This window comes from Rhinolophus sinicus, linkage group LG16 (genome assembly GCF_036562045.2).
Source record: "Rhinolophus sinicus isolate RSC01 linkage group LG16, ASM3656204v1, whole genome shotgun sequence".
NCBI classification, from domain to species: Eukaryota; Metazoa; Chordata; class Mammalia; order Chiroptera; family Rhinolophidae; genus Rhinolophus; species Rhinolophus sinicus.
The window spans coordinates 26,780,728-26,803,612 of NC_133765.1; the positions used below are offsets into that span (position 1 = coordinate 26,780,728).

Here is a 22,885-nt window from a genome sequence, read left to right on the forward strand (position 1 = left end):
GTGCCGCGAGGGCCTGCCTGTGGCTGGGCAACTGCACCACTGGCAGGCAGGGTGGGCATGGAAGGCGGCGCCTTCCCAATGCTCCCAAAACAGCTGTCACTGACAGGACGTCTCCACCCTCCAGAGGAGGGGCCCCTTCCTGGCAGAATCTGCTGGTTGGGTCCCACTGTCTGAAGTGCCCTTCCAGGTGTGTGGGGTGGCTCACTACTGCTGCGTCTTCAAGCCAGCCAGTGGCGGTTCTGGAAGGTATAAGCTGCGTTCCGACCAAACTACCCCTCTAGGTACCCAAGGACCGAGGCGGGAAGTTCTGTAGAAATTCTTTTTATTCTTAGACTATTTTCAAAAGAAGCAGTGGTGCGCTGTTTTTCTAAAAATATGCCTTTATAGATTTATATAATATGTATATTATAAAATCCATACATGTATTTACATGATTGCTACATACAAAATTACAGCACTGTGGTATGTACATATCTACAGGCACATTCTTTCTGCTCATCCCTGCTGTGCTTTCCCAGCTGAGGAAGGAAGATGACCCTTGGGAAGCAGCCTGTGGCTGGCTCAGCCCGGGGCACCTCTGAGTTAGGGCCTCAGCAGAGAAGGTGGAGTGGCTGCTGAGGAAGGAGCAGAAGCAGCAGTTGCAGGACTCATCCTTCCTGCAGGCCTGGTGGGCAGTATCTGCAGGCATCCACCCCGTGTGACAACGCTGCCCTTGAGGTGGAGGTGGCTGACCGCAGACCCTGCTGGGCCCATTCTGTGGCCTGGACTTGCTTGGCTGAACCAAGCACTTGTGTATGTGAGAGAGCAGGGGGTGCTGTGGGAGGAGGATGAGACCCCTCGCAGCCCTGGCCCCACGAAGGGGAAAGGGCTGGCGCACTAAAGCCTGCAGCGGGGGAAGGCCCGCCAAGGCCTGGCGGAGGCCGGGAGGGAGAGCAGTGGCAGCCAGGGGCAGGCCCTTCCTCCTTTGGGCCCAGCCTGAACGCCATATCCCACTGTGGCTGAGCACATTGGAGCAGCCCCAGCCGTCAGGCCGCGTAGGCTGGGTCTCTGCCCAGACGTGCTCCTGGCAGAGGTGCATGCACATGGGTGAGGGGCCACCTCCCCTTACTCCCCGGCCAGGGGCTGGGGAGGGACGGAGAGCTGGAGGCTCAGGCCTGGGCTGGGTGCCCTGCAGGACTAGGCCCCCAAGGCTCCGGACAGCGGGGGGGGGGGGGGAATAGCCCCCCAAGGCATGCAGAAAGGGCCTCTGTTTCTCCTGTCCCCCAGATTCCACCACAGGAGGGCAGTGGCGCCTGGGATGGCACGGGGAGCCCCTGAGGGGTGGGTGGGTGGGTCACTCCGGAGGCAGCCTGAGCTCTGCTCAACAACAGCGGATCCTGGGGAAACCTGGGCAGAGCTTGGCCGAGCAGTGGGGATGGGCCCTGCCTGTCCCCGTGTGGAGGGACGACTTGGCCTCGTGCGGGTGGGCAGTGCAGCCACTGAGCTCGGCCTTGCATGCAAACACTGTACACTGGGCTCTCACCCGCACCCCTTAAGTCGCCTCCAGTCCACCCATCCTTGCTGGCCTGACTCCTCCCCACTTAAATTCTCCTAAAGAATGAGAAGAGCCGTCTGCCTTCAGCGGTGCTGGGCTCATCCCCGCGCCCGGCGCCGTGGGCCCTGGAGACGGCAGCAGCAGGCCGGCTCCGTTCCTTCAGGTGCGTGTCCATCAGCTGCCGGTCAATGACCCTGTGCATGTCGTCCTGCAGGGGGCAGAGTGGAAAGGGGTGAGCAGGGCACTGAGCTGGCGCTGCGCGAGGGCAGGGAAGTGACGAGGTGACAGGTCACAAGGATGGGAGATGAGGATGAGGGTGAGATGAGTGGCTGCGGCCAGGGCTGCCCTGACCAAGAAAGCAAGTGCAGATGCGATGCCGGACAGCCAGTCTCCTCAGGGCTCGGGCTGGCCTCTCCTCGCTAGTGTTACCTCGGCTGACCCCACATGTTCTGTGCTACAGGCCCAGAGAACCTCCCTGTCTGTCCACACAGCCACCAGCCCCACACCAGCGCTCGGCCTTGCCTGGGACCTGCCCTCTCTGCCCTGTCTCCTGAGTCTCTGGAGGCTGGTACATACACCCCCTTTGTGCTTGGTATACCCCCTACCCCGCCGCTAACCAGGGGCCTTCTACCCCTTTTTTCTCCTTCAAATTACTGCCAGCCTGAGCTGCTGATACTTACACCACTGGCAGCTGCACATGGCAAGGACAGATTCCATGGGTGCCACCCTGGCTCACTGCCAAGCACAGGCATAAGCTCCCTACTGGCGAGGCCCCCAAATGAGGCAGAGACCTAGGCATCACCATCTTCAGGGTTTGTCTTGCTCCCACTTAGGCCCATTTCTTTAGCTTCCTTACTGGGGTAGCACCGTTCCCCTTCCAATTTGTTCAAGTTGCCTAGAAAATGCCCCCTCACCCAGACTCTACCTTACAAAACATGAGCTTTTCCTCCAGAGGGGCTCCCCGACAGAGCAGCTGCACTCTATTCTAGTTGCTAGATTCCAATTCTGTGCAAGACTCCATCAGACAAAGGCGTTCTGCCACTAACAAAGTATGAAAAGCACTGCTTTGGAGAGATAAGCAGCCCTGTCCTGTTCAAATCAGCAGGAAACCTAACAAGCATGTATCTGCCTGATTCCTTCGGCCTTGAACCCCGCGGGGTCTGAGCAGCCACTCACTTGATGAGGGCAGGAAGTGGGGCTGGCGGGGCCTCTCTCCCTCAGCAGCTTGTCCATCACCTCCTACACACTCACCCAAGCTCTCAGCAGTGGGTGTCACTCAAATGTTTGCAGGTTTCAGTGTGAAACAAAGGGACTTTCTTGGCCATGTCACCTCATGGCAGTAGGTATGAACCTGTTTCCTCCCTTGCACATGTCCTGCTCTCCTTTCCTCCTACTCGTCTTTCTTTATACTCAACTTCCTTCCTGTACCCCTCTTCCTCCTTCCAGAAATAGGAGAGACAGTCCCTACTTCCAGTATTCCAGCTCAAACCCTCGGCACCTGAACTTAACATGTGCTCAGTAAAAGCTATGTTGTTAAATACAACAGTAGGAATGTTAAAGCATTCTTCAGAAATGCTTTCAAAGCTGCCAGTGTTTTTTTCTGGCACACTGCAAACTGCATTTTGATACTTTCAAATTTGTCCAGGTAACCCCATGGAATATATCACTTTAGAACCGTATACACACACATACATGAGCTGCTCATAATTCCATGCCTGCCGTTCTGTGGGCAAAACAATCCATTTATATAAAGAGGTGGTACCAAGAAACCAGGGGTCAGCTGGTGAGAAATAGCTCATCCTGTCAGTACTGGGTCACATGCTGCAGCATTCACTAGGTGTGATGGTGATGGGAGGAGGGAGGCCGGGGCTCCATGGCACGCCGCGCTGCACAGAGATGACGCTGGACTCCAGCACACACAACACAGTGGCCATGAGGGAGGTGGCAGGGGCAGAACTTCAACGGCGGCAGGGGGAAGGGGAATGGGATGAGGGCTCAAGCTCACCTCAAAGGCAGGAGGGGTGTACAACTAAAGCTGTTGATACGGGAACTGAGAAAGGCCACTAGATCAGAAACCAAAGGAGCCAGATAGTAAAAAGCCCTGAGGAAGCAAACTGTAGCCAGGAGAGAAGAGAAGAGAACAGGAGCAGTAAGCCAGGGCCCAGCTCGGGGTGACGGCTCCCGCAGCCAGCTCAGCACAGGACCCCTGCAGGACTGGTCACCGTTAACCTGCCCTCCGTGGTGGGGCTTGCCTGGTAAAGCCGAAGGTGGCTTTCCATCTGTCTGGTTAGGAGTTCTTGGGGAGTTCTGTGAATCATTACACCCATATCCTGAAATTGTACTACCCTAACCTCATCAACGACCATCAAGTACAGCCCTGGCCCGGGGGCCATGTTGGGCCTGGGATGGGGCAGGCTGCATGGACTCTGAAAACGGCAGTCCTAGAGCAAGACACCCGGACTCACACTTTCCCCGGGCTTGCAGCATGACAGTACTCTTCGGAAAAAGGCAGCTGGCTTCTGAGAAAGGGAAGAGCCATAGCTGCCGGCAACCTGAGGGCTGCTGAACTATATCTGCCTGTGAATTTTCACTCAGTCACATAGGGCTTCCTGGGCCCGCCACGTTAACAGCTGGTTTAAATAAAGCCACGACGATGACTAGCTTACGGAGGCCCCAGTTCCAAGCCCCAAACAGCGCAACCTGCGGTTCATCGCTCTAGAGAACAGCCTCAGGCATTCTTCCCAGGGATTGGGGGAGCATGAGTTCTGAATTTCACCAGGGGAAGCTCGGGGTCGCTGCTCACCCACGCGCATCAGACCCTCCAATACCAAACTCCTTACACTGCTGGCCTGAGTTCCCAGACTCCTGGAGTCTGGTCTTCCCTCCCCTTACCTGCCAAGCCTCCAGCTGTTGAGAGAGGTTCAGTTTTTGCTGAATAGCATCCAGCAGCTGGCTGTTCAGAGACATCATGTCCACCTTGCACTTGGCCAGTTCCAGCTCCACAGCATTCTTCCTGCAAACAGACAAGCCAGAGGGAGCATGGACACCTTGTGCCAGAAGCATCAGGTTCTTTACCTGGGGCACCTGGAGTCCACAGGATGAGGAAACAGGCAGGCTCTGACTCCAAATTCACAACAACAGTAACTATGACGCCACTTGGAGAAGGCTGGGAAGTTTGCGACACGCTTTCACAGACATTTTCTCATTTTTCTAACCAACCTGTAGGTGAAGGGATTATCTGTCACCCCCATCTCACAGAAGTGGCTAAGAGGGTGATACATCAGGACTAGAACCCAGAGGAAATCAAAGGCCTCACACAGCCTAGGGAGCTGCTAATCCTTCCCCAAAGAGGCCAGTCGCCATGGAAGGTGGGGACCTTGGCCTCCCGGTCCCCTCCTTTTCACTAGCAATACCCCCCTTAAGGGACTTTAGAGACATACACGTGTGCAAAGGTGGCCACACGGGTGATCACCACAGCTTAGCTAATCACAGTAGCCAACAATTAGGGGACTGGTGGTAAATTCTATGATGGAATATGGTCACTAGTAACAACCATGACGTTGACTATTCACTGGCAGTGGGGAAATACTCATTATGTATTTGGGCCTGGGGGAGGAAAGCACCAAATAATAAGGTCTAATATGATACCTGCTTTGTAAAAGAAAAACTGCCTGTGTGTATTTGAAGGTCACAGACAAAAGTATCTATTTGGTTATCTGTGGATAATGATCGCTGATGGGTAACACACTTTTGCATTTTGTATTTTCATATTTTGACATATTTCACATTACTTTGTAAACCTTCCCCAACACTAAATCATAGTGCAATGCAAAAGAAAATTTTTTTCGTGAGGGAGGACGGGAATAAAAAGTGCAGGAGACTAACCAGGCAGCCTCTACGGAGGAGGCACTGGATGCCAAAATGAGCATTATTTAGCCCTTGTCTTCATCAACGTTACCTTTCACATTTGAAACGACAAAAACTAGTAAAAGTGTCTTCACTGCACAGGGCCAACGACCAATGTGCACAGCCCAAGGACAGTTAGAGGACTCGCCTGCAGAGGCCGCCTAGCTGGGGCCTCAGGAACGCCCACTACACTAAGCTAAGCGGGGCCCCAAGACCGGGCAGCTGGGGAAAAGCGTTCAGGCCGCCACCTCGACCAGCACTTCCTCTCTGGCCTCCAGTCCACCTCCCCTGACACCTCACTGCCCCAGAACGGCCCCGCCCACCCTTCCTAGAGACGCGGCTCGGGACAGCCCGCAGCACTCTGCTCCGCCCGCACTGCGGCTGCGGGGACAGGAGTCGCGCCTGTCCAATGAGCGCCGGCGTCTCAGATGCCACAGCTGCCCTGTCACGGCCGCTGCCATTGGTCAACGCAATCAGCGGAAATCCTCGCATGGAGCCGGTTGTCATGGACGCCCAGCCGCCCACTCCCTCGGTACTGGAACGTCAGTACCCTTGGCGCCCCGCCCCGCCGCAGCCTCGTGAGCTCCCGGGTGTTTCCCGGCAGGTGGCGCCATGAGCAACCCGGGGACCCTGGAGTGGGTTAACGCCGCTGGCTGGAGGGGTCCCCTTCCAGAAAGCCCCTGAAGCAGGTGCTGCCCTGCCCCCCTCCATATCCCGGCCTCAGACTGCACCGGCAGGAATCTTGGTGCTTGTCATTCACGAGAAACCCGAGGCCAGAAAAGCAAAGCTACAGAAACCACTGATCAATACCAGGGAGCCCCCAAAACATGTGTGCAAGTGGACTCTTGGGTCAACGTTGCTCAAGCAGTAGTTCGCCGTCATCAGAAGTGTCTGGACTCTGCTGGGAACCACTGTGAGCACCTCTTGTCATTGCAGGAGTCACACGTGACTCGGACTCATCTTTTGTTATTGGTATATATTATTACAGCTTTAATAGTTTTCCTTTCTTAAAATGTGTATATATATATATATATATATATATATATATATACCCTCTGTATATTAAGCACAGTTTTTAAAAGGGATATTTCAAAGGGCTAGAAGAAGTCTTTATCTATAAAGTGAAACCACAAGTAACTGACTGATTCCTTTTGTATTTATAAAGCAGACTGCTAGCCCCCAATTTTTGTTTTTAGTGAGGGCCTTTTCACCTGCCAGGAGATAAAATTTGTTACTTAACTTTTCTGGAACTCATTGATCGTATAGGATAAGAAGTGCCTTAAGATTCTTGCAGCCCAGTGAAGGGAGGGAAGTTATTTTTCATGGGGGTTATTTTTCTTGCAATCACCCATGACTACACATTAGAATCACAAGGTGGGTCAGGGGGACACTTTGTAGAAGTAGCCCCAGACCCAGAGATTCAGGCTGAATTGTTCTGGAGAGCGCCCTGGCATCCTGGGAGTTCCCCACATGATTCTGAAGCGCAGCCAGGATGGAGAATCAGAGATGTATGTGAAAGCATATTGTCAAACTCTTAAGGTCCACATTTAAATGATTCCTTAGGTCTGTTATCTCAATTCTTTTATGCCAAGAATTTCATTTCTCAGAAACAGAAAAAGAGAACTATCCTCCGGAGTGATCTCACCCCTCCCTAAGGTCCAACCCTGTTCTACAGGGTTCCGGAAGGACAGGGGCCTCACTGCAGAGTCCCCCCTGATCAGGGAGGAGAATTTGGAACAGGACTTAGGGAGGAGAGTTTGCAAACCTGCTCAGACTCCAGGAGGTTAACTGGGCCTCCTTGAATGCAGGCAAACAGAGTCATGTATTTCAAGGTTTCATGGAGTTTGTGTGGCTGTCACTCAGGTATCAGGGTAAGGTTCCACTTATTTTAACAGAGGGGGACTGGACAACTTGCTTCTTCTTTCCTGCACCCTGGTACTTTTCTCTGGTTGTATCTCCCACCTCCCATGCTGATTATAGAATACGGTCAGAGCTTGATGTTCAGCTTTATTCTACTTGTCTAGTTGAGAAAAAGGTGATCAACCAGTCTCTACTTCTAACTCCCTTCTGTTTTTTATTCCCAACGGGCTGCCACAATCAGTACTTTAATTTTTATCATTTTATGCCCTAATTGTGTGACATAATTTCACCCTTTGTTCATCAAAGTATGCTCCCACTCCAAAATATCACACTGTTATTAAGTATCCACTAATTAAATCTATCAGGAATCCAGTGGCAAAGATACTGAGGAAAGAGTGAAGACAAAGAATATATAAAATGGAGTCACTTTAATCAAGCTGCTAAAATTATTAACATTATGAAGGTTGAGGAATGAGGAGACTTTATTCTTGCTTTACTAGCCTGGAAACTTAAATGTTTTCAACTTTCCTATCCTGGGTCAATGCCTGGATATACATCTGGACATACACCAGGCCTCCAGATAACCCTCTGATTATCCTCCTGAAGGACTCATGTATCCAGACCACCAGGTGTGACCAGACCTCCTGGAACCCATCCTTAAACAACCTGGCACTCATCATCCAGACGTCTGACATCTGACTGACAACTGTCCTGGACGAATCCTAGGGCTAAGAATGCAGTTTTAGGAACTCTTAACTTTCCTTTTTTACTTTGGAACACTTCTGGGTTTTTGCTTAGCTGTATTCCCAGTCTGCAAATTCTAAGCGCCTTGAATAAATCTTTAACATTTATTTCTAGCCAAAGCCTCCAGTCTCTTTGAGTTCGTTCGGTAACACATAGGTTGGTGAGCATCAGTGTGTATAAATGAACTAGAAAACTGATAACCTGATATGAGGTTCTGACCAGCGAGAAAAGGGGGCCCAAAGGTAACACTAAGAAATGGAGATGATGAAAATGATTACAGAGAACATTAGGGTGGGGACAAGTGCGTGTGGAAGTGAGAAGGGGGAGGTATAGGGAATGTTAAAGTCAGAAATTAAAATGCGTCGTATTATTTTTTTAAAAGGCACGTAGTATCTAATTACACATTGTTTCAACTGAGCTCCTTTTAGCATCTTGACAAACAGCCACGTGGTAAGGGGAAAGGATGCAGGGACAGGAGTCAGAGACCCCAGGTGAAGGCCAGTGATTACCACTGACTGTGATCCTGGGGAAAAGGTCTCTGTCTCCGCATCTGTAAAATTTGGATTAAAAATTTTTACTTTTTGCTGTGGCTGGATTAAAGGATGAAAGTGTTCTGTAAGCAGTACAGTGATGCACAAATGCTGTTATTATGTGTTGTAAAGAGCCCCCTAAGCAGACACATTTTCAGTACATTTTATCTCCTTACACTCAATGAATAGGGTAGTAGTCTGAGTGCCCGATAAATAATTTACAGGGGGGTGGGGAATATGTAAATAGGGGTTTTGCTTATGTATTTCCACATTTTTTGAATGTAAGAGAATGCATTTATGCATTCTTTTCTGCTTTAGAAAACCCAGAAACAAACAAAAAAAATGACCCACTTTACTGGAAATACAGACAGAAAAACGTTAAATGACACTCGGGATGCAATCACACTCAGAATGTAGAAAAACTGTATGAGACAAATGATCCAGTTTCTTCAATAAATAAATGCAAAAAAAAAAAAGGAGAAAAAAAGATGGAGGGGGAAGTGTTACAGATTTTTGGGGCATAAATGGAATACACGGACTTTGGAGTCTGATTCGAATCAATTATAAAAAGACATTTATGGGACAACTGGGGAAATTTGAACCCTGGATACTAAGAAATCATATTAAGAAATTATTGTAAGGTTTTGTCAAGTGTGATAACTGTATTATGGTTGTGTGTTTTACAAAAAGAATCTTTTTCTAGTAGAGATTTATGCTGAAATGTTTATGGAGGAACTGATGGGATGCCCTTGTGATCTGCTTCAGCACAGTCCAGTGGGGAGGTGGAGGAAGTGGGAGGACACAGACGTCAAACACTAGCCATGTGCTGACTAGTGTTGAGGCTGAGACGTGGGTAAATGGGGATTCATCTTATGTTTCCTACTTTAGTGTGTGCTTGAAAATGTCCATAATGAAAGTAAAAAAAAAAACCCAACAACCCACAAATAAAAAAAAGCTGAGGTGGTGTGTGTGTGTGTGTGTGTGTGTGTGTATAGAAACTGGAAGGCTCTCTAAGATATAAGTTGGAAATAAACAAGACATGTAGCGCATCATACCTTTGATGTTTTAAGAAAATCCATGACAACTGTATTGTACCTATGCCTGCATACATAGAGGAAAAAGATCTGCAGAAAATCCATACCCAACTTTCAATAGCAGTGTTTGTGCAGAGAGAATGGGGTGCGGTAGGGATGGGAAGCAGGGAAACTCACTTTCACTTTTATATTCTATGCGACTCAACTTCAAGTTGACCACACAATCGTACTGCTGCAGTTAGTGTAAACCGGAACCCGTCACGCGCACTCACTTTGCAATGGCCTCATCCCGGTCTCTGATGGCCTTCTGAAGCTGCTCCTTCGGTTCCTTGTCCTCAGATGTCACTCTGAGTCGGTCTCTTTCCTCCTTCAGTGCAGTCATCTCCACACTCAGCAGTGTCACCTAAAGGGAGACAAAAGGGATGCCTGTAATGATGTCATAACTCTTGCTGGCCTGGGGTACCTCCCTCCGAGAAGCCCAGGTAGCCGCGGGGCCTGTGTGCCACGCAGGTGTGGTAGCCTCCCGCTGCCCCCTGCTCCGAGGGAGGCCCATCTCTGCCCGAGAAGGGATGCCACATGCTAGGCTGCAGCTCAGTGGCAGGGAGGCCGAGGGCTGGGTGTACTGCAGCCATGGGGTCAGATCCCCTGTGTACACCAAACACCACACCACTTCCTTCATTTCAAGGCAGAGTCCCAGGAAGTGAAGACTACACGTCCATCAGGGCTCTGAAACACATTTTTTTTGGGTAGGGATTCAAGTTTTGTTTCCCTCCACATGGAGCACTGTTCTCCACAGGGCCCTGGCTGGTCCTACAGCCTGGGACCTGGCTCCCATCTCTGTGACAGCACTTAATGCAGCCTGGCTCGTCCATCTTCATGCTGTTCCCCAGGTCAAAGCCACATGAGTGTGGACACCTAAATGATGTTATCACCTTTTACTTCAAACCTGCTAGCTTTTCTGTGGTGCAGGCCTCGTGACTGGCACCATAGCCTGTTTACTGGTGGTGAGGTGCCTTCCTAGTGGTTTCCTTGGTGGCCACAACTCACACTGTACAGTAACCCCTGACACCTTGGGCGCTGTGAGGGTTGGAAGTGTGCCCTATCTATTTGTACATCTCAGAGCCTGGCTGGGTATGATGCTTAATCCCAAAATGCCTGTGCACTGAGTGGACAGTTGTCATTTTCTGGCTAGTCACCATCCAAAAATCCCTATTCTGGGGGCATTCCTGCTTGTGTCAGTCTTGGTGGCAGACATGACATGCCCTCTCCCACTAAAGAAGCCCAAAGGGAGAGACCTGTGCCATTTCCTAGGCACCTGGGCAGGGGTATGAGACCTGGGACTGCACCTCTTGAGGGTACTGCAAAGCCACAGGCCATTGGGAAATTACTACATGGACAGCAGAGTGTCACCCCACTTCCCACAGCGCCTTCCTCCTTCCTTTGGAGCCGTTCTCCAGCCGTCCTGCTGACTGGATAAGCTACCACATTTAATTCCCATACGTTCTCTTTCTGCTTAAGTTGAGTGTGTTTCTGTTGTTTGCAACTAGAAACCCTGACTGGTAGAGCTTTCAGTAAATATTTGTTGAATGAATGGAAGGGTGGGGGTCCCTTCTCATAGCCGATAGCATCAGCCTGGAGTCGGGATACCTGACCCTGCCCTCTTGTTAAATATTACACATACTTTGACATTTTTCCAAGGGAGGATCCATCCATATAGATCTATCCCTCCCACTAAGGGACAGATGTCACCTTTTAGTACATTCCTCTGCTTTTCAAGTCCCACGTCTAATCATCCTCGGACAGAATGAAACTGAGCAAAGGCCCCAGGACTAAGGTTGAAGATCAAGCTTTGCGGAGACACTCCAGACTCCCCAGACTAAGACAGCAGAGTTGCCAGCTCCGGGGGCTTTTGTGGTGGGGCCAGCTGGGCGAGCAGGGACAGAAGCCTTAGGGAAGAACGGGCTGGGTTACCTGCCGAGGCCCTAGCATGCATATGTGGCTGGCTAGCCCTGAGGCAGACAGGCAGCAGGTGAGAAGCCCAGCCTCACCCCATTTGTGAGCAGCTTCTGTAGCCTCACAGGCCAGAACGCAAGACGCAGAAAGCACTTGGAAGAGACAGCCAGACCTCCTCAGACCAAATGAGAGCTGACATGGCCTCGGGCTGGCCGTGGGCCGGCCAGGTGTTCTGCCAGCTGAGTAAATGACAGATTCAAGTACAGGCTAGGCAGGAAATGCCAACACTTAATGTGTTCCACATAAAACTCCACAAGAACTTTTTGCTTTGACCTGGGAAACCTGGTCAAGGTAGAGACTACCAGCTATGGCCTCAGAATTGACAAGGGACTTACCCTCTCTGAGCTCTAATACTTTTCATAACGAGAAAACAAATAACCACTCCCCACCATCAAGATGTTGTGAGACTCAAACAAGATGAGTAACACCCAGAACTCAGCTCAGTGCCTGGCACATGACTGTAAGTTCCACCCACACCCCACCCCCCTTTCGGGACCTACTTGTTGATGGCTGCCATGAGGACTGACCTGGCATGTTTATACAATGACAAGTCACAGCCACCCCGAAATCCACTTTTCCCAATAAGGTTGGTGTCCTCACAACTGAACAGCATCAAAGAAAGCATCCTGAAGTTAAATATCTAGGGCTTTGTTTGCCCTTTTGACAGTTACCTGAGTTACTCTACACAAGGCACTGTGCTGGATGCTTTAGAAGTCAGGCCTCGAGCTCGTTGTCGTGGGGCCCACGGTCTGGGAAGACGAGATGGGAGTGTGGGCAACCATGACAGAGCAGGGCCAGGGCAGCTCCATGAGGAAGGGAGTCAAGAGTTTCGAGGAGTTTCGAGGAGGAAGTGAAACCTGATCGGGAACTGGAAGGATGAGTAAGGCTGAGACATGGGCAGGTGGCAGAGGCGAGTCTTCCGGGCAGAGACACCCGGATGTGAGAAAGCATGGGGAGCGTGTGCCAGGCCCTTTTATAGCCCATATTCAATTCTGCTCAAGCAAAGGACGTGAAATGGAAACAAGAGGAAAGAAGCCAGATGGCGAGCAGCTTCCCAGGACTTGCTGATGGGCAGTCAGTCCAGAACTTGCAAAGGGGGCCCCATTTTCAAGTCGTGCTTCAGGAAGATCAACCCAAATCATGCGGAGTGGGCTGGCGGAAGGCAGCGACACGGGAAGTATGATCCAAGCCAGGGAGAGGAAGAACGAAGGTGTGCCGTCGGGCAGTGGCTAGGTCAACAGAGGAGAGGCCACACTGAGGGTTCACACAGGAGGGTCACCAGGCTTCATCCGTGAAGGCCCAGACTGTTTCCCATCCACGCTCCCTGTGTCTCCCAATGTCCCTCGTGGAGTAACTGGCGTGCACCCCAGTCAAGCACGAAGGAGCCAAACGCCCAGACCAGGACTGTTTCTTACCGCACCCCCACAACCTGGTTTACTGGCCCTGGCATTGGCTGAGGGGTCCCACGGGTAACTAGTTTTCACATTGCTCTGAAGGTCCTCTCAGCAGCTGCTCCAGACCCCAGGCAGCCCTCACCAGGATTAAAAGCAGGAGCCCAGAGAGCTGTGGGGAGTGGGGAAGAGGGGGCTGAGGGGGTGAGAGGGGGCTCTCCACGGCACCAGGGTGTGGGGCAAATCTTCAGATCTGGCTCCGGTTGTTGCCTCAAACAGATAATTATGAGTTCTATCAAACCTGAGCTCTCTTTCTTTCACTTAAAAACTTGCGTGGGCTTCTGGGCGTGGGGTACTGCTGGACACTTCACCGTCGGGCACACATCTTTTACCTCTGGCCTAGTTTCCAGGAGGGAGGCTGGATTGTCCATCAGATGAGGCTGGACCCTGGTCTCTGCACTGTCTGTTAGAACCTTGGCTCCACAAAACCTTGTCTGGACCCTGCCCCCAAAGGGTACAAAGCTGGTCTGACTGCACTCACGATGTGGGGGGTCCTGGGGTGCAGGGGCGCTGTTACGTTCACGCTGTGCCTCTCAGGGCCTCGTGCCGCACAGGCACATGGCAGGTGCACAACAGATGTTGAACTCACTACCTGAGGAACAGCGTGCCCGCTGTGAGGGCTGTCATTGCCACTGTCATTCTGGAACTCAATCTGTGTCCCAGCCCACTGCCTTGGAGGGCAGTTATTCCCATGGGACAGTTTTGCATAGACACAGCCTGGCTGAGAGGTTTGCTGCTCTGACTGAGCTTTTGGGAAGAGATGACCTATGGGAGAGACCCAATACTCCACTCCACGTGGGACACAGCATATCATCTGCTTGATGAGCTATCTGAGAGGGAATCCACAGGAAGTGGCCTTCACGAGGGGTCAGCTGAACTTATAAGGAAGACCCTGGCGGAGATGGCTTCCTAAACAGTTCCACAGCCAACGCACAGCAACCGGCACCTTGCTGAGGTTTCTGAATGAAATAATGCCCTCTGGTGTTTCCAGTTTTATAATTCTGAGAAGCAGCAAAGCAAAACAAAATGAGAAGCTTGCCCTTCTCAAAGAGCTGATAAGCAGAAGCACCCCACAGAGATGTAAATAGGCTTTAAAATAGGTAAAACTTTTATTAATCCCAAGAACTTTTAGATCCACTTTCTTTTGCATTTTATTCTCCAGTTTGGAAGATCTGTCCTTAAGTCTGAACCACTCCCTGGCTGAACGACCACCTGAAGGACTTAGGTTTTAGGCATGAGAATGTCTCTGGCGGCTCAAACCCACTGCCCGCATTTTGCCAGGAACAAGCTACAGCTTTCAATTGCGTCTCTCTGTCCTTGTTACCTGGTCATTCACAATGAGTGCAGTGGTGGCTGTGTGTGGGACTCCCAATAGCTTCCAAGAGAATAATATTAGGAAGTCTAATGGGCGCAACCCAAGAAAAGACAGGAGTTTATTTCTATAAGGTTCTTTAAATTTAAGAAATACTGATTGAAGCAAAAGCCAGGCTTAAGTTCCATCTCTCAGCAGTTTTATGCAGCAGGAAGGGTGACTGGCTTTGGACAAGGCAAGAAGCGGGCAGGCTGGGTGGGGGCAGGGTTTAAAATGCTGCCTGTCTGGTGTTCCCCACAAATGGGACAGAACCTGTACAAATGACCCTAGTCAAAAGGAAAAGCCTTTATTTACCTCCTAGGATAATTTTTAGAAGCTCCTTTCTGGGTGGGGCTAGCTACTAAGCCCTTTAGTAAAACTTTTCAGATCAGAATACAGATGTCCTGCGCCAGTGTTCTCAAGAGGTGAAACCATGATCAAATGGGAAAAGGACAGCGAGAGCAGCAGTAAGTGCTTCTAAAGCTGAAAAACAGGCTGGCAGAGGTGACGGCACTCACAAAGAGAGGAAAGGCCTGCGAAGATCAATCCTTGGTTTGCAAACTTCCTGGCTCAAAAGCTGCTGGAAAAAGAGCCCCAAGTGTCCTGGGAGCTGTGGCACTTTAAACGTCAGGCTCCACCAGATGACTTGGGCTCTGTAGAAGGCCGCGTGTCTCTGGAGGAAGCAGAGGGTCATCTATTCTTATCCCTGACAATTTTACTTTGGGCTAAACCAGAGGGTTGGCTTCTTCTCTTGAAGACACCTGGCTCATCTCAACTTCAGGTCCGAGGATCTGTCAGAGGAAACCTGCTCCTCAAATACACATGGGAGAGGGAAACTCACAAGGGTCCCAGGAGAGCCCAGGGACACCTGCCTATTCCCTGAACTGGACTGAGGATGGAGGTGCTCACCTGACTGTGGAGTCGCTGCAGCTCTTCTAGGCTTTGCCTCAGTTTACCCCTCTCTCCCTCCATGAGTTCCCTTAGGGCTCTCGAATCCTCACTGGTCTGCCTTATCTGTTCTTCTAAGGAGTCATCATCAATTCTCCGAGAGCTCTGACAGCAAAAGAGAGCGAGCCAGACACCCAGAGAGATGGTGAGAGTGGAGGGGAGTGAAGAGATGGTTCGCGGGAGAGATGAAGAGACGGGAGAGTTGGGGAGGGGAGAGGGAAATGATGGGGAGGGGAGTGAAGAGATGGTTGTTTGGGGGGCAGTAAGAAAGCAGGAGACGGGCAGAGAGCGGGAAGGAGAGAAAAGACAAAAGAGGAAAGAAAGAAAGGGTTAGAGGAGAGTGATTCATTGCACAATTCCAATCCGCAAACAATACCTAGACATTTATTTCACTTTTGTTTCAGGTTTTAGGGAAGGGAAATTATGTGGAGTGAACAGTACACCTCACTCTAACAGCTCCCTTTTCCCACCGGGACCCCGGCCTCCATACTGCAACACATTTCACAGATCAACACGGCACGTTCAGATAAGGACAACCACCCTTTCATCTTCATCTAATATGGGGAGAAAGACACAACTAGTCTGTAGGAGGATTAAACCTCAGGAGAAGCAACAGCCTGAGAGCTGGGAGTGAGTGCAGAGTGAGGCTGGCAGAAACCGCTCAGGAAGCCATGAGAAATACCAGTCTGCCAGGAGGCCCCCGGGAACATTCCTCTCCTCCACAAGGGCCACAGCTGGAATTCTCAAGGGCCCTTCCTGTTGGTCGTCTCAACTTTCTGTGCTCACTTGCATCCATTTAGCAGAAGCTTCAGATCTGCCTCTTAAGTGTGCCTGTTCATAGCTAACCCCACCACTAGGACCAATGGCTCCCGAAAAGTAACTTAAGAGTTTTTACCTGGATCCAAATCTCTACATTCAAAGCTTCCAAGGAAAGCCCTGGAACTAGAGGCCACCATGGCCTGTACATACTATATGGACAAGAGACTCCATTTGTGTCCTGGTGGCTGCAGGGCGATGCCCGTGGAGCTTTCCATCCCTGGTACTCAGTCCCTCTGCTCGATCACCAGTGTTCAGGGCTCTCAAACAATAAGGGCTCAGAAAAAATTCTTGCAGATTTTATAAGGTTCTGGGTTCCAGGGTTCGCCTCACTCTCTGCGCTTGGTTTCAGCCTCCCATTAGCCGGGTTCTGTGGGGTAAAGGAGCCTCTCAGCCCGGCCTCTTACCGTGGGATCCATGCCATCCACAATGCTCTGTATCAGTCTCTTGAGCTCACTGAGGGCAGTGCGCAAGCTGCCGGCTGGCACATCCTTGGCAGACGAGGTTTCTGAAGACTCGTCCATGGAGGAGTCTGTGGAGACGGCCGAGTCAGCACTGTCGTTTCCTCGAAGGTGTGAGCAGAGATAGCGAACCTGGCAGTAGGCTTCCCAGAGCTGCAGTCTCAGCTGCATCACAAAGAATTATTCTTGATTATGGGTTCTAGAGAATACTGCCACCCGGTCATCTTTTTCTAGTACATGAACCCAAGCATCCAAGATACTACTTCAAGGAGAAAGTTTTGTTTTTGTTTTTTTTAAATCACCTGCCCCAAGAAATACTGATACTTACTCTGGGCCCAGTACATCTATGCAGACTCCCAATTCTTACTGTCCCTGCCCTCTAGCCCCTCCCACTTGCCAAAGAAAGCCCTTCTTTATATTAGTCAGTTACTTTGGTGGGAGTTTGCGCATGATTAGGGGGATGAGTGGTTATGAGTAGCATGAAAAGAAGCCAACAGGATGGATCACGAATGATCTAGAACCCTGTCAATACCAGAGATATGAGGCTGATGATTAAAGCATTTCCTAAGACATGCTGGGGTGACAGTGAGCCAAGGACACGCTTCGGTCAGGGCCTGCTTCCTGACAGCTCCAGCCAGCAGGCCGAGGGGCTTACAGAGGTGCAGGGCTGCAGACCCTTGCCGGGCTGAAGCTGAAACAGTAGGCACTGGGCCACAGGGAGGACTGACGGGCTCTGGAAGTCCGGGGCCTGCCCCCAGGACCCCCGGGCAACCTCACGTGCCAGAGCGACAGGATGTCAGCACCTGCTCTCTCTCTTGCTCCAGCTCTTCCGCCTCCATGCTCTGCTCGATCTCGGACAGGAGGGACGTGCTGGTGGCGGCACAACTCTGCAGACTCCTCTCCTCGGTGAGCTCTTCCACCTTCACCTGCAGCTGTCGGTAGGAGAGCCGCACCTCCTGGAGCTCCAGTTGGCTTTGGTGCAGCTTTCAAAGAGACAGCAAATGGTAATGAGGCTTGCCAAAGCCAAAACAAACAAGAAACACTGACCCGGAACCTGATCATACTTCTAGATCCATCCACCAATTTACGGCAAGATACAGAGGCGGGAGGAACATGGTAACTACATTAGGGGGATACAGTCAACAAAATCAGATTTGGGAAACTCTACAGCACAGACAGCTCCGTTTCTTCAACAGATAAATTTCAAGGGGGAAAAAAAGATAAAGGGGGAACCTATGGATTAAAAGAGACTTAAGAGACATCAACGAAATGCAATGTAGGCCTATTATAATTTACCTCGACTCAAATGAAAAATGTGAAAAACAACTGTGACATTTATAACACACCTGAAAATCTGAGCACTGACTACATATGTGATGATACTAAAGAAACCCTGCTGAATTTTTTAGGTATACTAGTGCTGTGGGTATATTTTTTTAAAGTTCTTATCACTCAGAGGTATTTGTTATTTACAGATGAAATTATAAAAGTTCTGGGGTTTACTTTAAAATAGTGCATGAGAGGAGCCAGTGGATGCAACGAAGACGGGGCAGGACCGGCCAGGGATCGACAGTTTGTAGAGCTGGGCAGTGGGTACCTGGGGCATCATCACACTATTCTATTTCTGAGTTTGTCGGAAATTCTCCGTAATAAAAATTTAAACACACACACAGTAAGACACCATTAGACTCTCACCAGACTGGCTGAAATAAATTCATAAATAACAACAAAATAGTCTCAAGTATTAATGAAGACATGGAACAACTGGGACTCTCAGTGCTGGTGGGAATGGAAGATGTACAACCACTTTGGACAACCGTTTCGCAATTTCCGATGAGTGAAACATATGCCCATCCTATGACCCAGCGGGACCACTCTTGAGATGCAGACCCAACACCAATGACCGCATATGTGCACAAAGGACCAACAGGATGTTCGTAACAGCATTGTTTGTAAGAGCGACAAATGGGACACAATCCAAACGCCAATAAAAATAGCACGGTTATATTCCCATGCTGGAATATTAGACCACAGTGAGAAAAGAAAATACTGCTACCATAGGCCACAACATGGATGAATTCCGTAAGACACGATGTTGCACAAAAGCCAGGCATAAGACAATATATACTGTATGATGCCATTTATAAGAAGTGCCAAAACTTCATTGAGATACAAGAAAGTCAGAATAGAGGTTTATTTTTGAGGAAGTGGCAGGGTACTGACTGGGTGGGGGTAAGAAGGAGGCTTGTGGGGTGCTCGTAACGGGCTGTGTGTTGATCCGGGTGGTGGTTACACAGGTGTATAAACTTGTAAAAATTCATTAGGCTGTCCACTTAAGATTTGCTCGCTTTACTATATGTATGTTGTATTTTAATGAAAAAGTTAAGGTTGTCTGGAAGAGCTGGGGGTGGGATTAGAGTAACATCTGGGTAGTAATACCAAGAGTTTCCAAGCCCATGGGAAAAGCAGTCTCTCCCTTTAGGTCACACCACACTGTTTACAAAGCCCAGGCCTGGGAAGGGCCTGACACAGCATCTGCGGCTCCTTTTGGCTCCGAGGAGAGCGATGCCAGTGGTAGAGAGGGGACGGCAATGCAGGTATCACAGCTTATAGGAGGGAGGGCTCCTTCCCTCTCTCCCTGTGGCTACTTCACCCCTCTCTGCATTCTCTGTGGCCCTTTCCCTGAGGAGTCCAAACTGTCAGCCTTTGCTGGTGACATCACCACTGCTGAAGGTGCGGGTCGACTCCACCATGATTGCTGAATGCCACACTCTTACTAGAGCACTCCATCACCACACTGGCTTTTAACACGTTGCATACGGATCACGAGAATCTTCACGAGGGATTTAAACCCCGCCGTACGCCACGTGTTAACATAAGACCCTATTGCAGCACCTTTATCCATTTGCTAAGCACCATACTTATGTCCACATACCACACCTGCACAGAAGCACTGTTTCCTACTCTTGTATTTGTAGATTGCCTCCGCAAAATATTTTTCTGGGGGAGTGGGGGGGGGAAGAACTTCCTGGGATTTAAATTTAATTTATCCTCTTACAAAATAGTACTTCTGGGGTCATCCCTGTTCACTAAAAATAGAGCGGACACTGCTGTCTTTTCCAGACTGTTGGCGAGGTGGGCTTGTGGCTGCAGCAGAGATGCAGAGACCAAGGGGGAGCAGGCAGCAACTCTGAGCTCTGTAGTTCTTGTGAGCGGAGCAAGTTACCTTGCAGAGCCTTCAGCCAATTCGTTACTTGTCCTGGGAGCCTCACTTCTGCGGGTCAGTATTGGAGAACGGTTGGCCTAGAAGTGCCTTAACTAGAAGAGTTTGGAGCCTGGTGGCTCAGAGAACGAAAAAGGAATTAGCAAGGCTGCTCTGCACGGTTCCATGGATCAGCAACACCTGCTGGTCCGGTGGGAACTCCTCCAGCCCCCGTTTTGAGGAAACTCAGAAAAAAAGAAATTAGGCTTTAAAAAAAAGACATTCCTAGGAAGCATTTGGCACGATTACAAACGGCACACTCAACTGGCAAAGCGCTTTACAATGATCTTCTCGGCGCTCCACGTCCTCCTCAGCAGGAGAAGCGCAGCACAGACAAGCACAAGCTCTCCTCCACTGGATAAAATTAGTTCAATTACTCAGGTGCACTCGAAGGGGCTTCATTAATTGTAACAGCAAGAGAACAAAAGACCAGGACAGGTCTGCCCTCTGGTCAATAACTGATCCACAGACTTAAGCAGAAAAACAGAACCAAACCACGGAGGAGCCTATTAAATATAAGAACCCTCTAAAACAAGAAATATCAGCCTTTATATAACGAAGATGGCACTAAATGCATTTACACGTATGAATAAGGACGAAACCAAATGCCTTGTGCGTGTACAGTACACCAAGTTCAAGCTCACAGTACTTACAGCCCCTACCATCGGCAGAGGTGGGGGCACTCTCCCTATTTTACACTGAGGGAACTGAGACAGTGTGATGGTAAATGATTTGCCTGATGGTACACGCTCAGCGGCAGAGACAGGGCTAGACTCTAGGTCACCTGCTTCCTGGGTCACCCACAGTGGGGTGCCCTCTGCTGATGAAATCCGCCCACTCACTGGGACGAGGCCCCTGCACACATGTGTAAGATGCCCAGCTGGGTATGAAGTAGGGCAGTTAAGTGGCCCTTAAAGGGATAAAAACCTTTACTGGGTATTAAGACTTTAGCAAAATGCCCGATTTAAAAAATTTATTGGGTCCTCAATAAATAATGATTTTTATCCCTATTCTCAGCCTGAAATAAAAAAGCAGATCTAGATTTGATCGGTGGTTTAAAATCTGTGCTTGACAGAAGAACTCCAATTACACAGTGAACCAGATCAAAGTGGGGTGGGGGAGCTACTGCGACTGTGCAGACCTGTTATCCTGCCTGCTCAGCCTTCCTCTCATCCCTCATCGGAGGGAAAGGATTAAAATCATGGGATTATATACATTCCAAAGCCACGACCTCCACACTTCACAAGTCTATGATTTCTGACCATTCAACTACTAGCTGAATAAGCCAGAATTTGTATTTCTGTATCAGTACAGACCACTTCCGCAACAGAAAGGGTCTTCCAGAGGACACTGGAAATTAGCAGCAGCTCAAGGACACTTGCGTATGAAGAACAAGGATTACAAATGGTTGGGAAAGAGGATTCAGCCCATAAATGCAGATTTTCCAAATCAAAGCAGGAACTGCCTGAACCGATACAGGCCCTGTGGTGAGAGAAGAAGTTCAACCAGAAAAAGTGGCTGTGCAGATGACGAGGACAGGAGTGCAACGTCACGTTGCTAGAGGACTCTCGCTGCTAGAGAACTGACAGCCCACTGTGCCAGCTGGTCCTGGATGGTCCACACTGGTCCTGGCTCTTCTATATGCCCAGGTCCCCAATTCTTGATTTGAAATAAAGACTTTTCATTTGCGAATTCATGCTAGACTGAACGTTTCTTTTAGGCAGTGGCAATTTTTCCATTTTTTGGGTACTTTTTTCTCTTCTCCTCTCCGTACTTGACCTTGGCAACCCTCAGGAGAGTGCTTGATGGGGTAATAAATGCTGGGGAGACACGTAACTTCCAGAAGCCAAGTGAGAGGCTGGAAGTCATCCCTGAGCACCACATAAGACGGGTGGGAAGGTTCCATTCTCGATTTTACCAAGGACTTACTATACTACTTTGGATAAATTATTCATTTTTTTCCTAAGCCTGTTTTATAATGTAAGCAAACTCACTCTGTTCCCTGTAATGAAGCGCAGGAACCTTCATCGCTATTATTATCATCAACCTTAAAATAAGAGCAAACTCCTTTCCATCTTGAAAACTGCTGTGAGGCTTTCGCCAAGAATCATCTTCTATTCAATAGTTATTGAGGCCCTGATATATACAAACTTAGGAACCGAAGGTACAAAAAAACACAAAGACAAATTGCTCATTTGCCCTTAAGAGTTTAATTACTCAGATGGTAGCTTAGCTTATGGGGTCAGTATCAAGTCACCTTAGCCTAACGTGTCTCCTTATCGCCCCCCCAGGGCTTTCCGCAGCAGCTGACCATTAAGCCCAGGGGACCTTCCAGGGGTCTTTGGGCAGGGACCCACCATATGCTCGAGCAACTTGGCCAAGCACCTCCACACAAATGCCACTACTGCAATCGATTCCACTCCCTGGCATATGCCCAGAGCATGACCAAGGGGAAGCCATGCCCTCTTCTCCACTCGCCCTGGGTGTTCCTCGGCCAGCCCCGCAAAGCTTTCTTGGGAGCAGATGCTACACTCTATTCCTGGGGAGCTTGCTGGGAGTGATTGTCTTATTTAGGGGGTGTTGCTTGTCAAGCGTGAGCCTGGGGATTCAGCTGAGGCCTGGTGGCAGTTCCCAAATAAGGACAAATATGGCCATGAAACAATTCCCTTCAGGGGAGAAAAAGAGGCTAATTAGGTTCACAAAAGGGTCAGCTTGTGCCTTTTCTAGTAACTGGCAGAAGCAGGATATAAGTCTTACTGTGTTCAGTGGGCAGCTTCTTGGTTTCTGCTCAGCGCCAGCCAACTAAATCCATCAGCCTGGGAAAGCAGCAGTGGAGAGCATTGTGAACCAAGCACAGAAAGTCACAGGCTCCCTCTGAAATCCCTAGCAAATTTCACAAACCCCAGGAGGCAGAATAACACCCCCTGTGTTCCAGCCATATTAATAGCCCAGAAAGAACTCGGTAAAACTGCTTG

The 22,885-nt window shown here is 49.8% G+C and overlaps 1 protein-coding gene across 3 annotated transcripts in view; it reads right to left on the minus strand.

The window, feature by feature from the left end:
* Positions 1–305: 305 nt before the first annotated feature.
* Positions 306–22,885, minus strand: part of BICDL1 (BICD family like cargo adaptor 1) — an 86,021-nt gene continuing 63,441 nt past the window's right edge. Inside the window, exons 5-11 of one of the 3 annotated variants that reach the window (XR_012492788.1) lie at positions 17,452–17,631; positions 16,595–16,813; positions 15,333–15,476; positions 9,881–10,011; positions 4,427–4,547; positions 3,540–3,648; positions 1,607–1,742 (exon numbers count right to left, since the gene is read on the minus strand). Coding sequence is in view for 2 of the 3 variants with exons in the window: in XM_019753962.2 (XP_019609521.2) it covers positions 1,581–1,742; positions 4,427–4,547; positions 9,881–10,011; positions 15,333–15,476; positions 16,595–16,813; positions 17,452–17,631 (957 nt within the window). In the remaining variant the exon portion in view is untranslated. Of the gene's footprint in view, positions 1,743–3,539; positions 3,649–4,426; positions 4,548–9,880; positions 10,012–15,332; positions 15,477–16,594; positions 16,814–17,451; positions 17,632–22,885 lie in introns of all 3 variants that reach the window. The other 2 variants (XM_019753962.2, XM_019753963.2) reach the window with 2 other exon arrangements.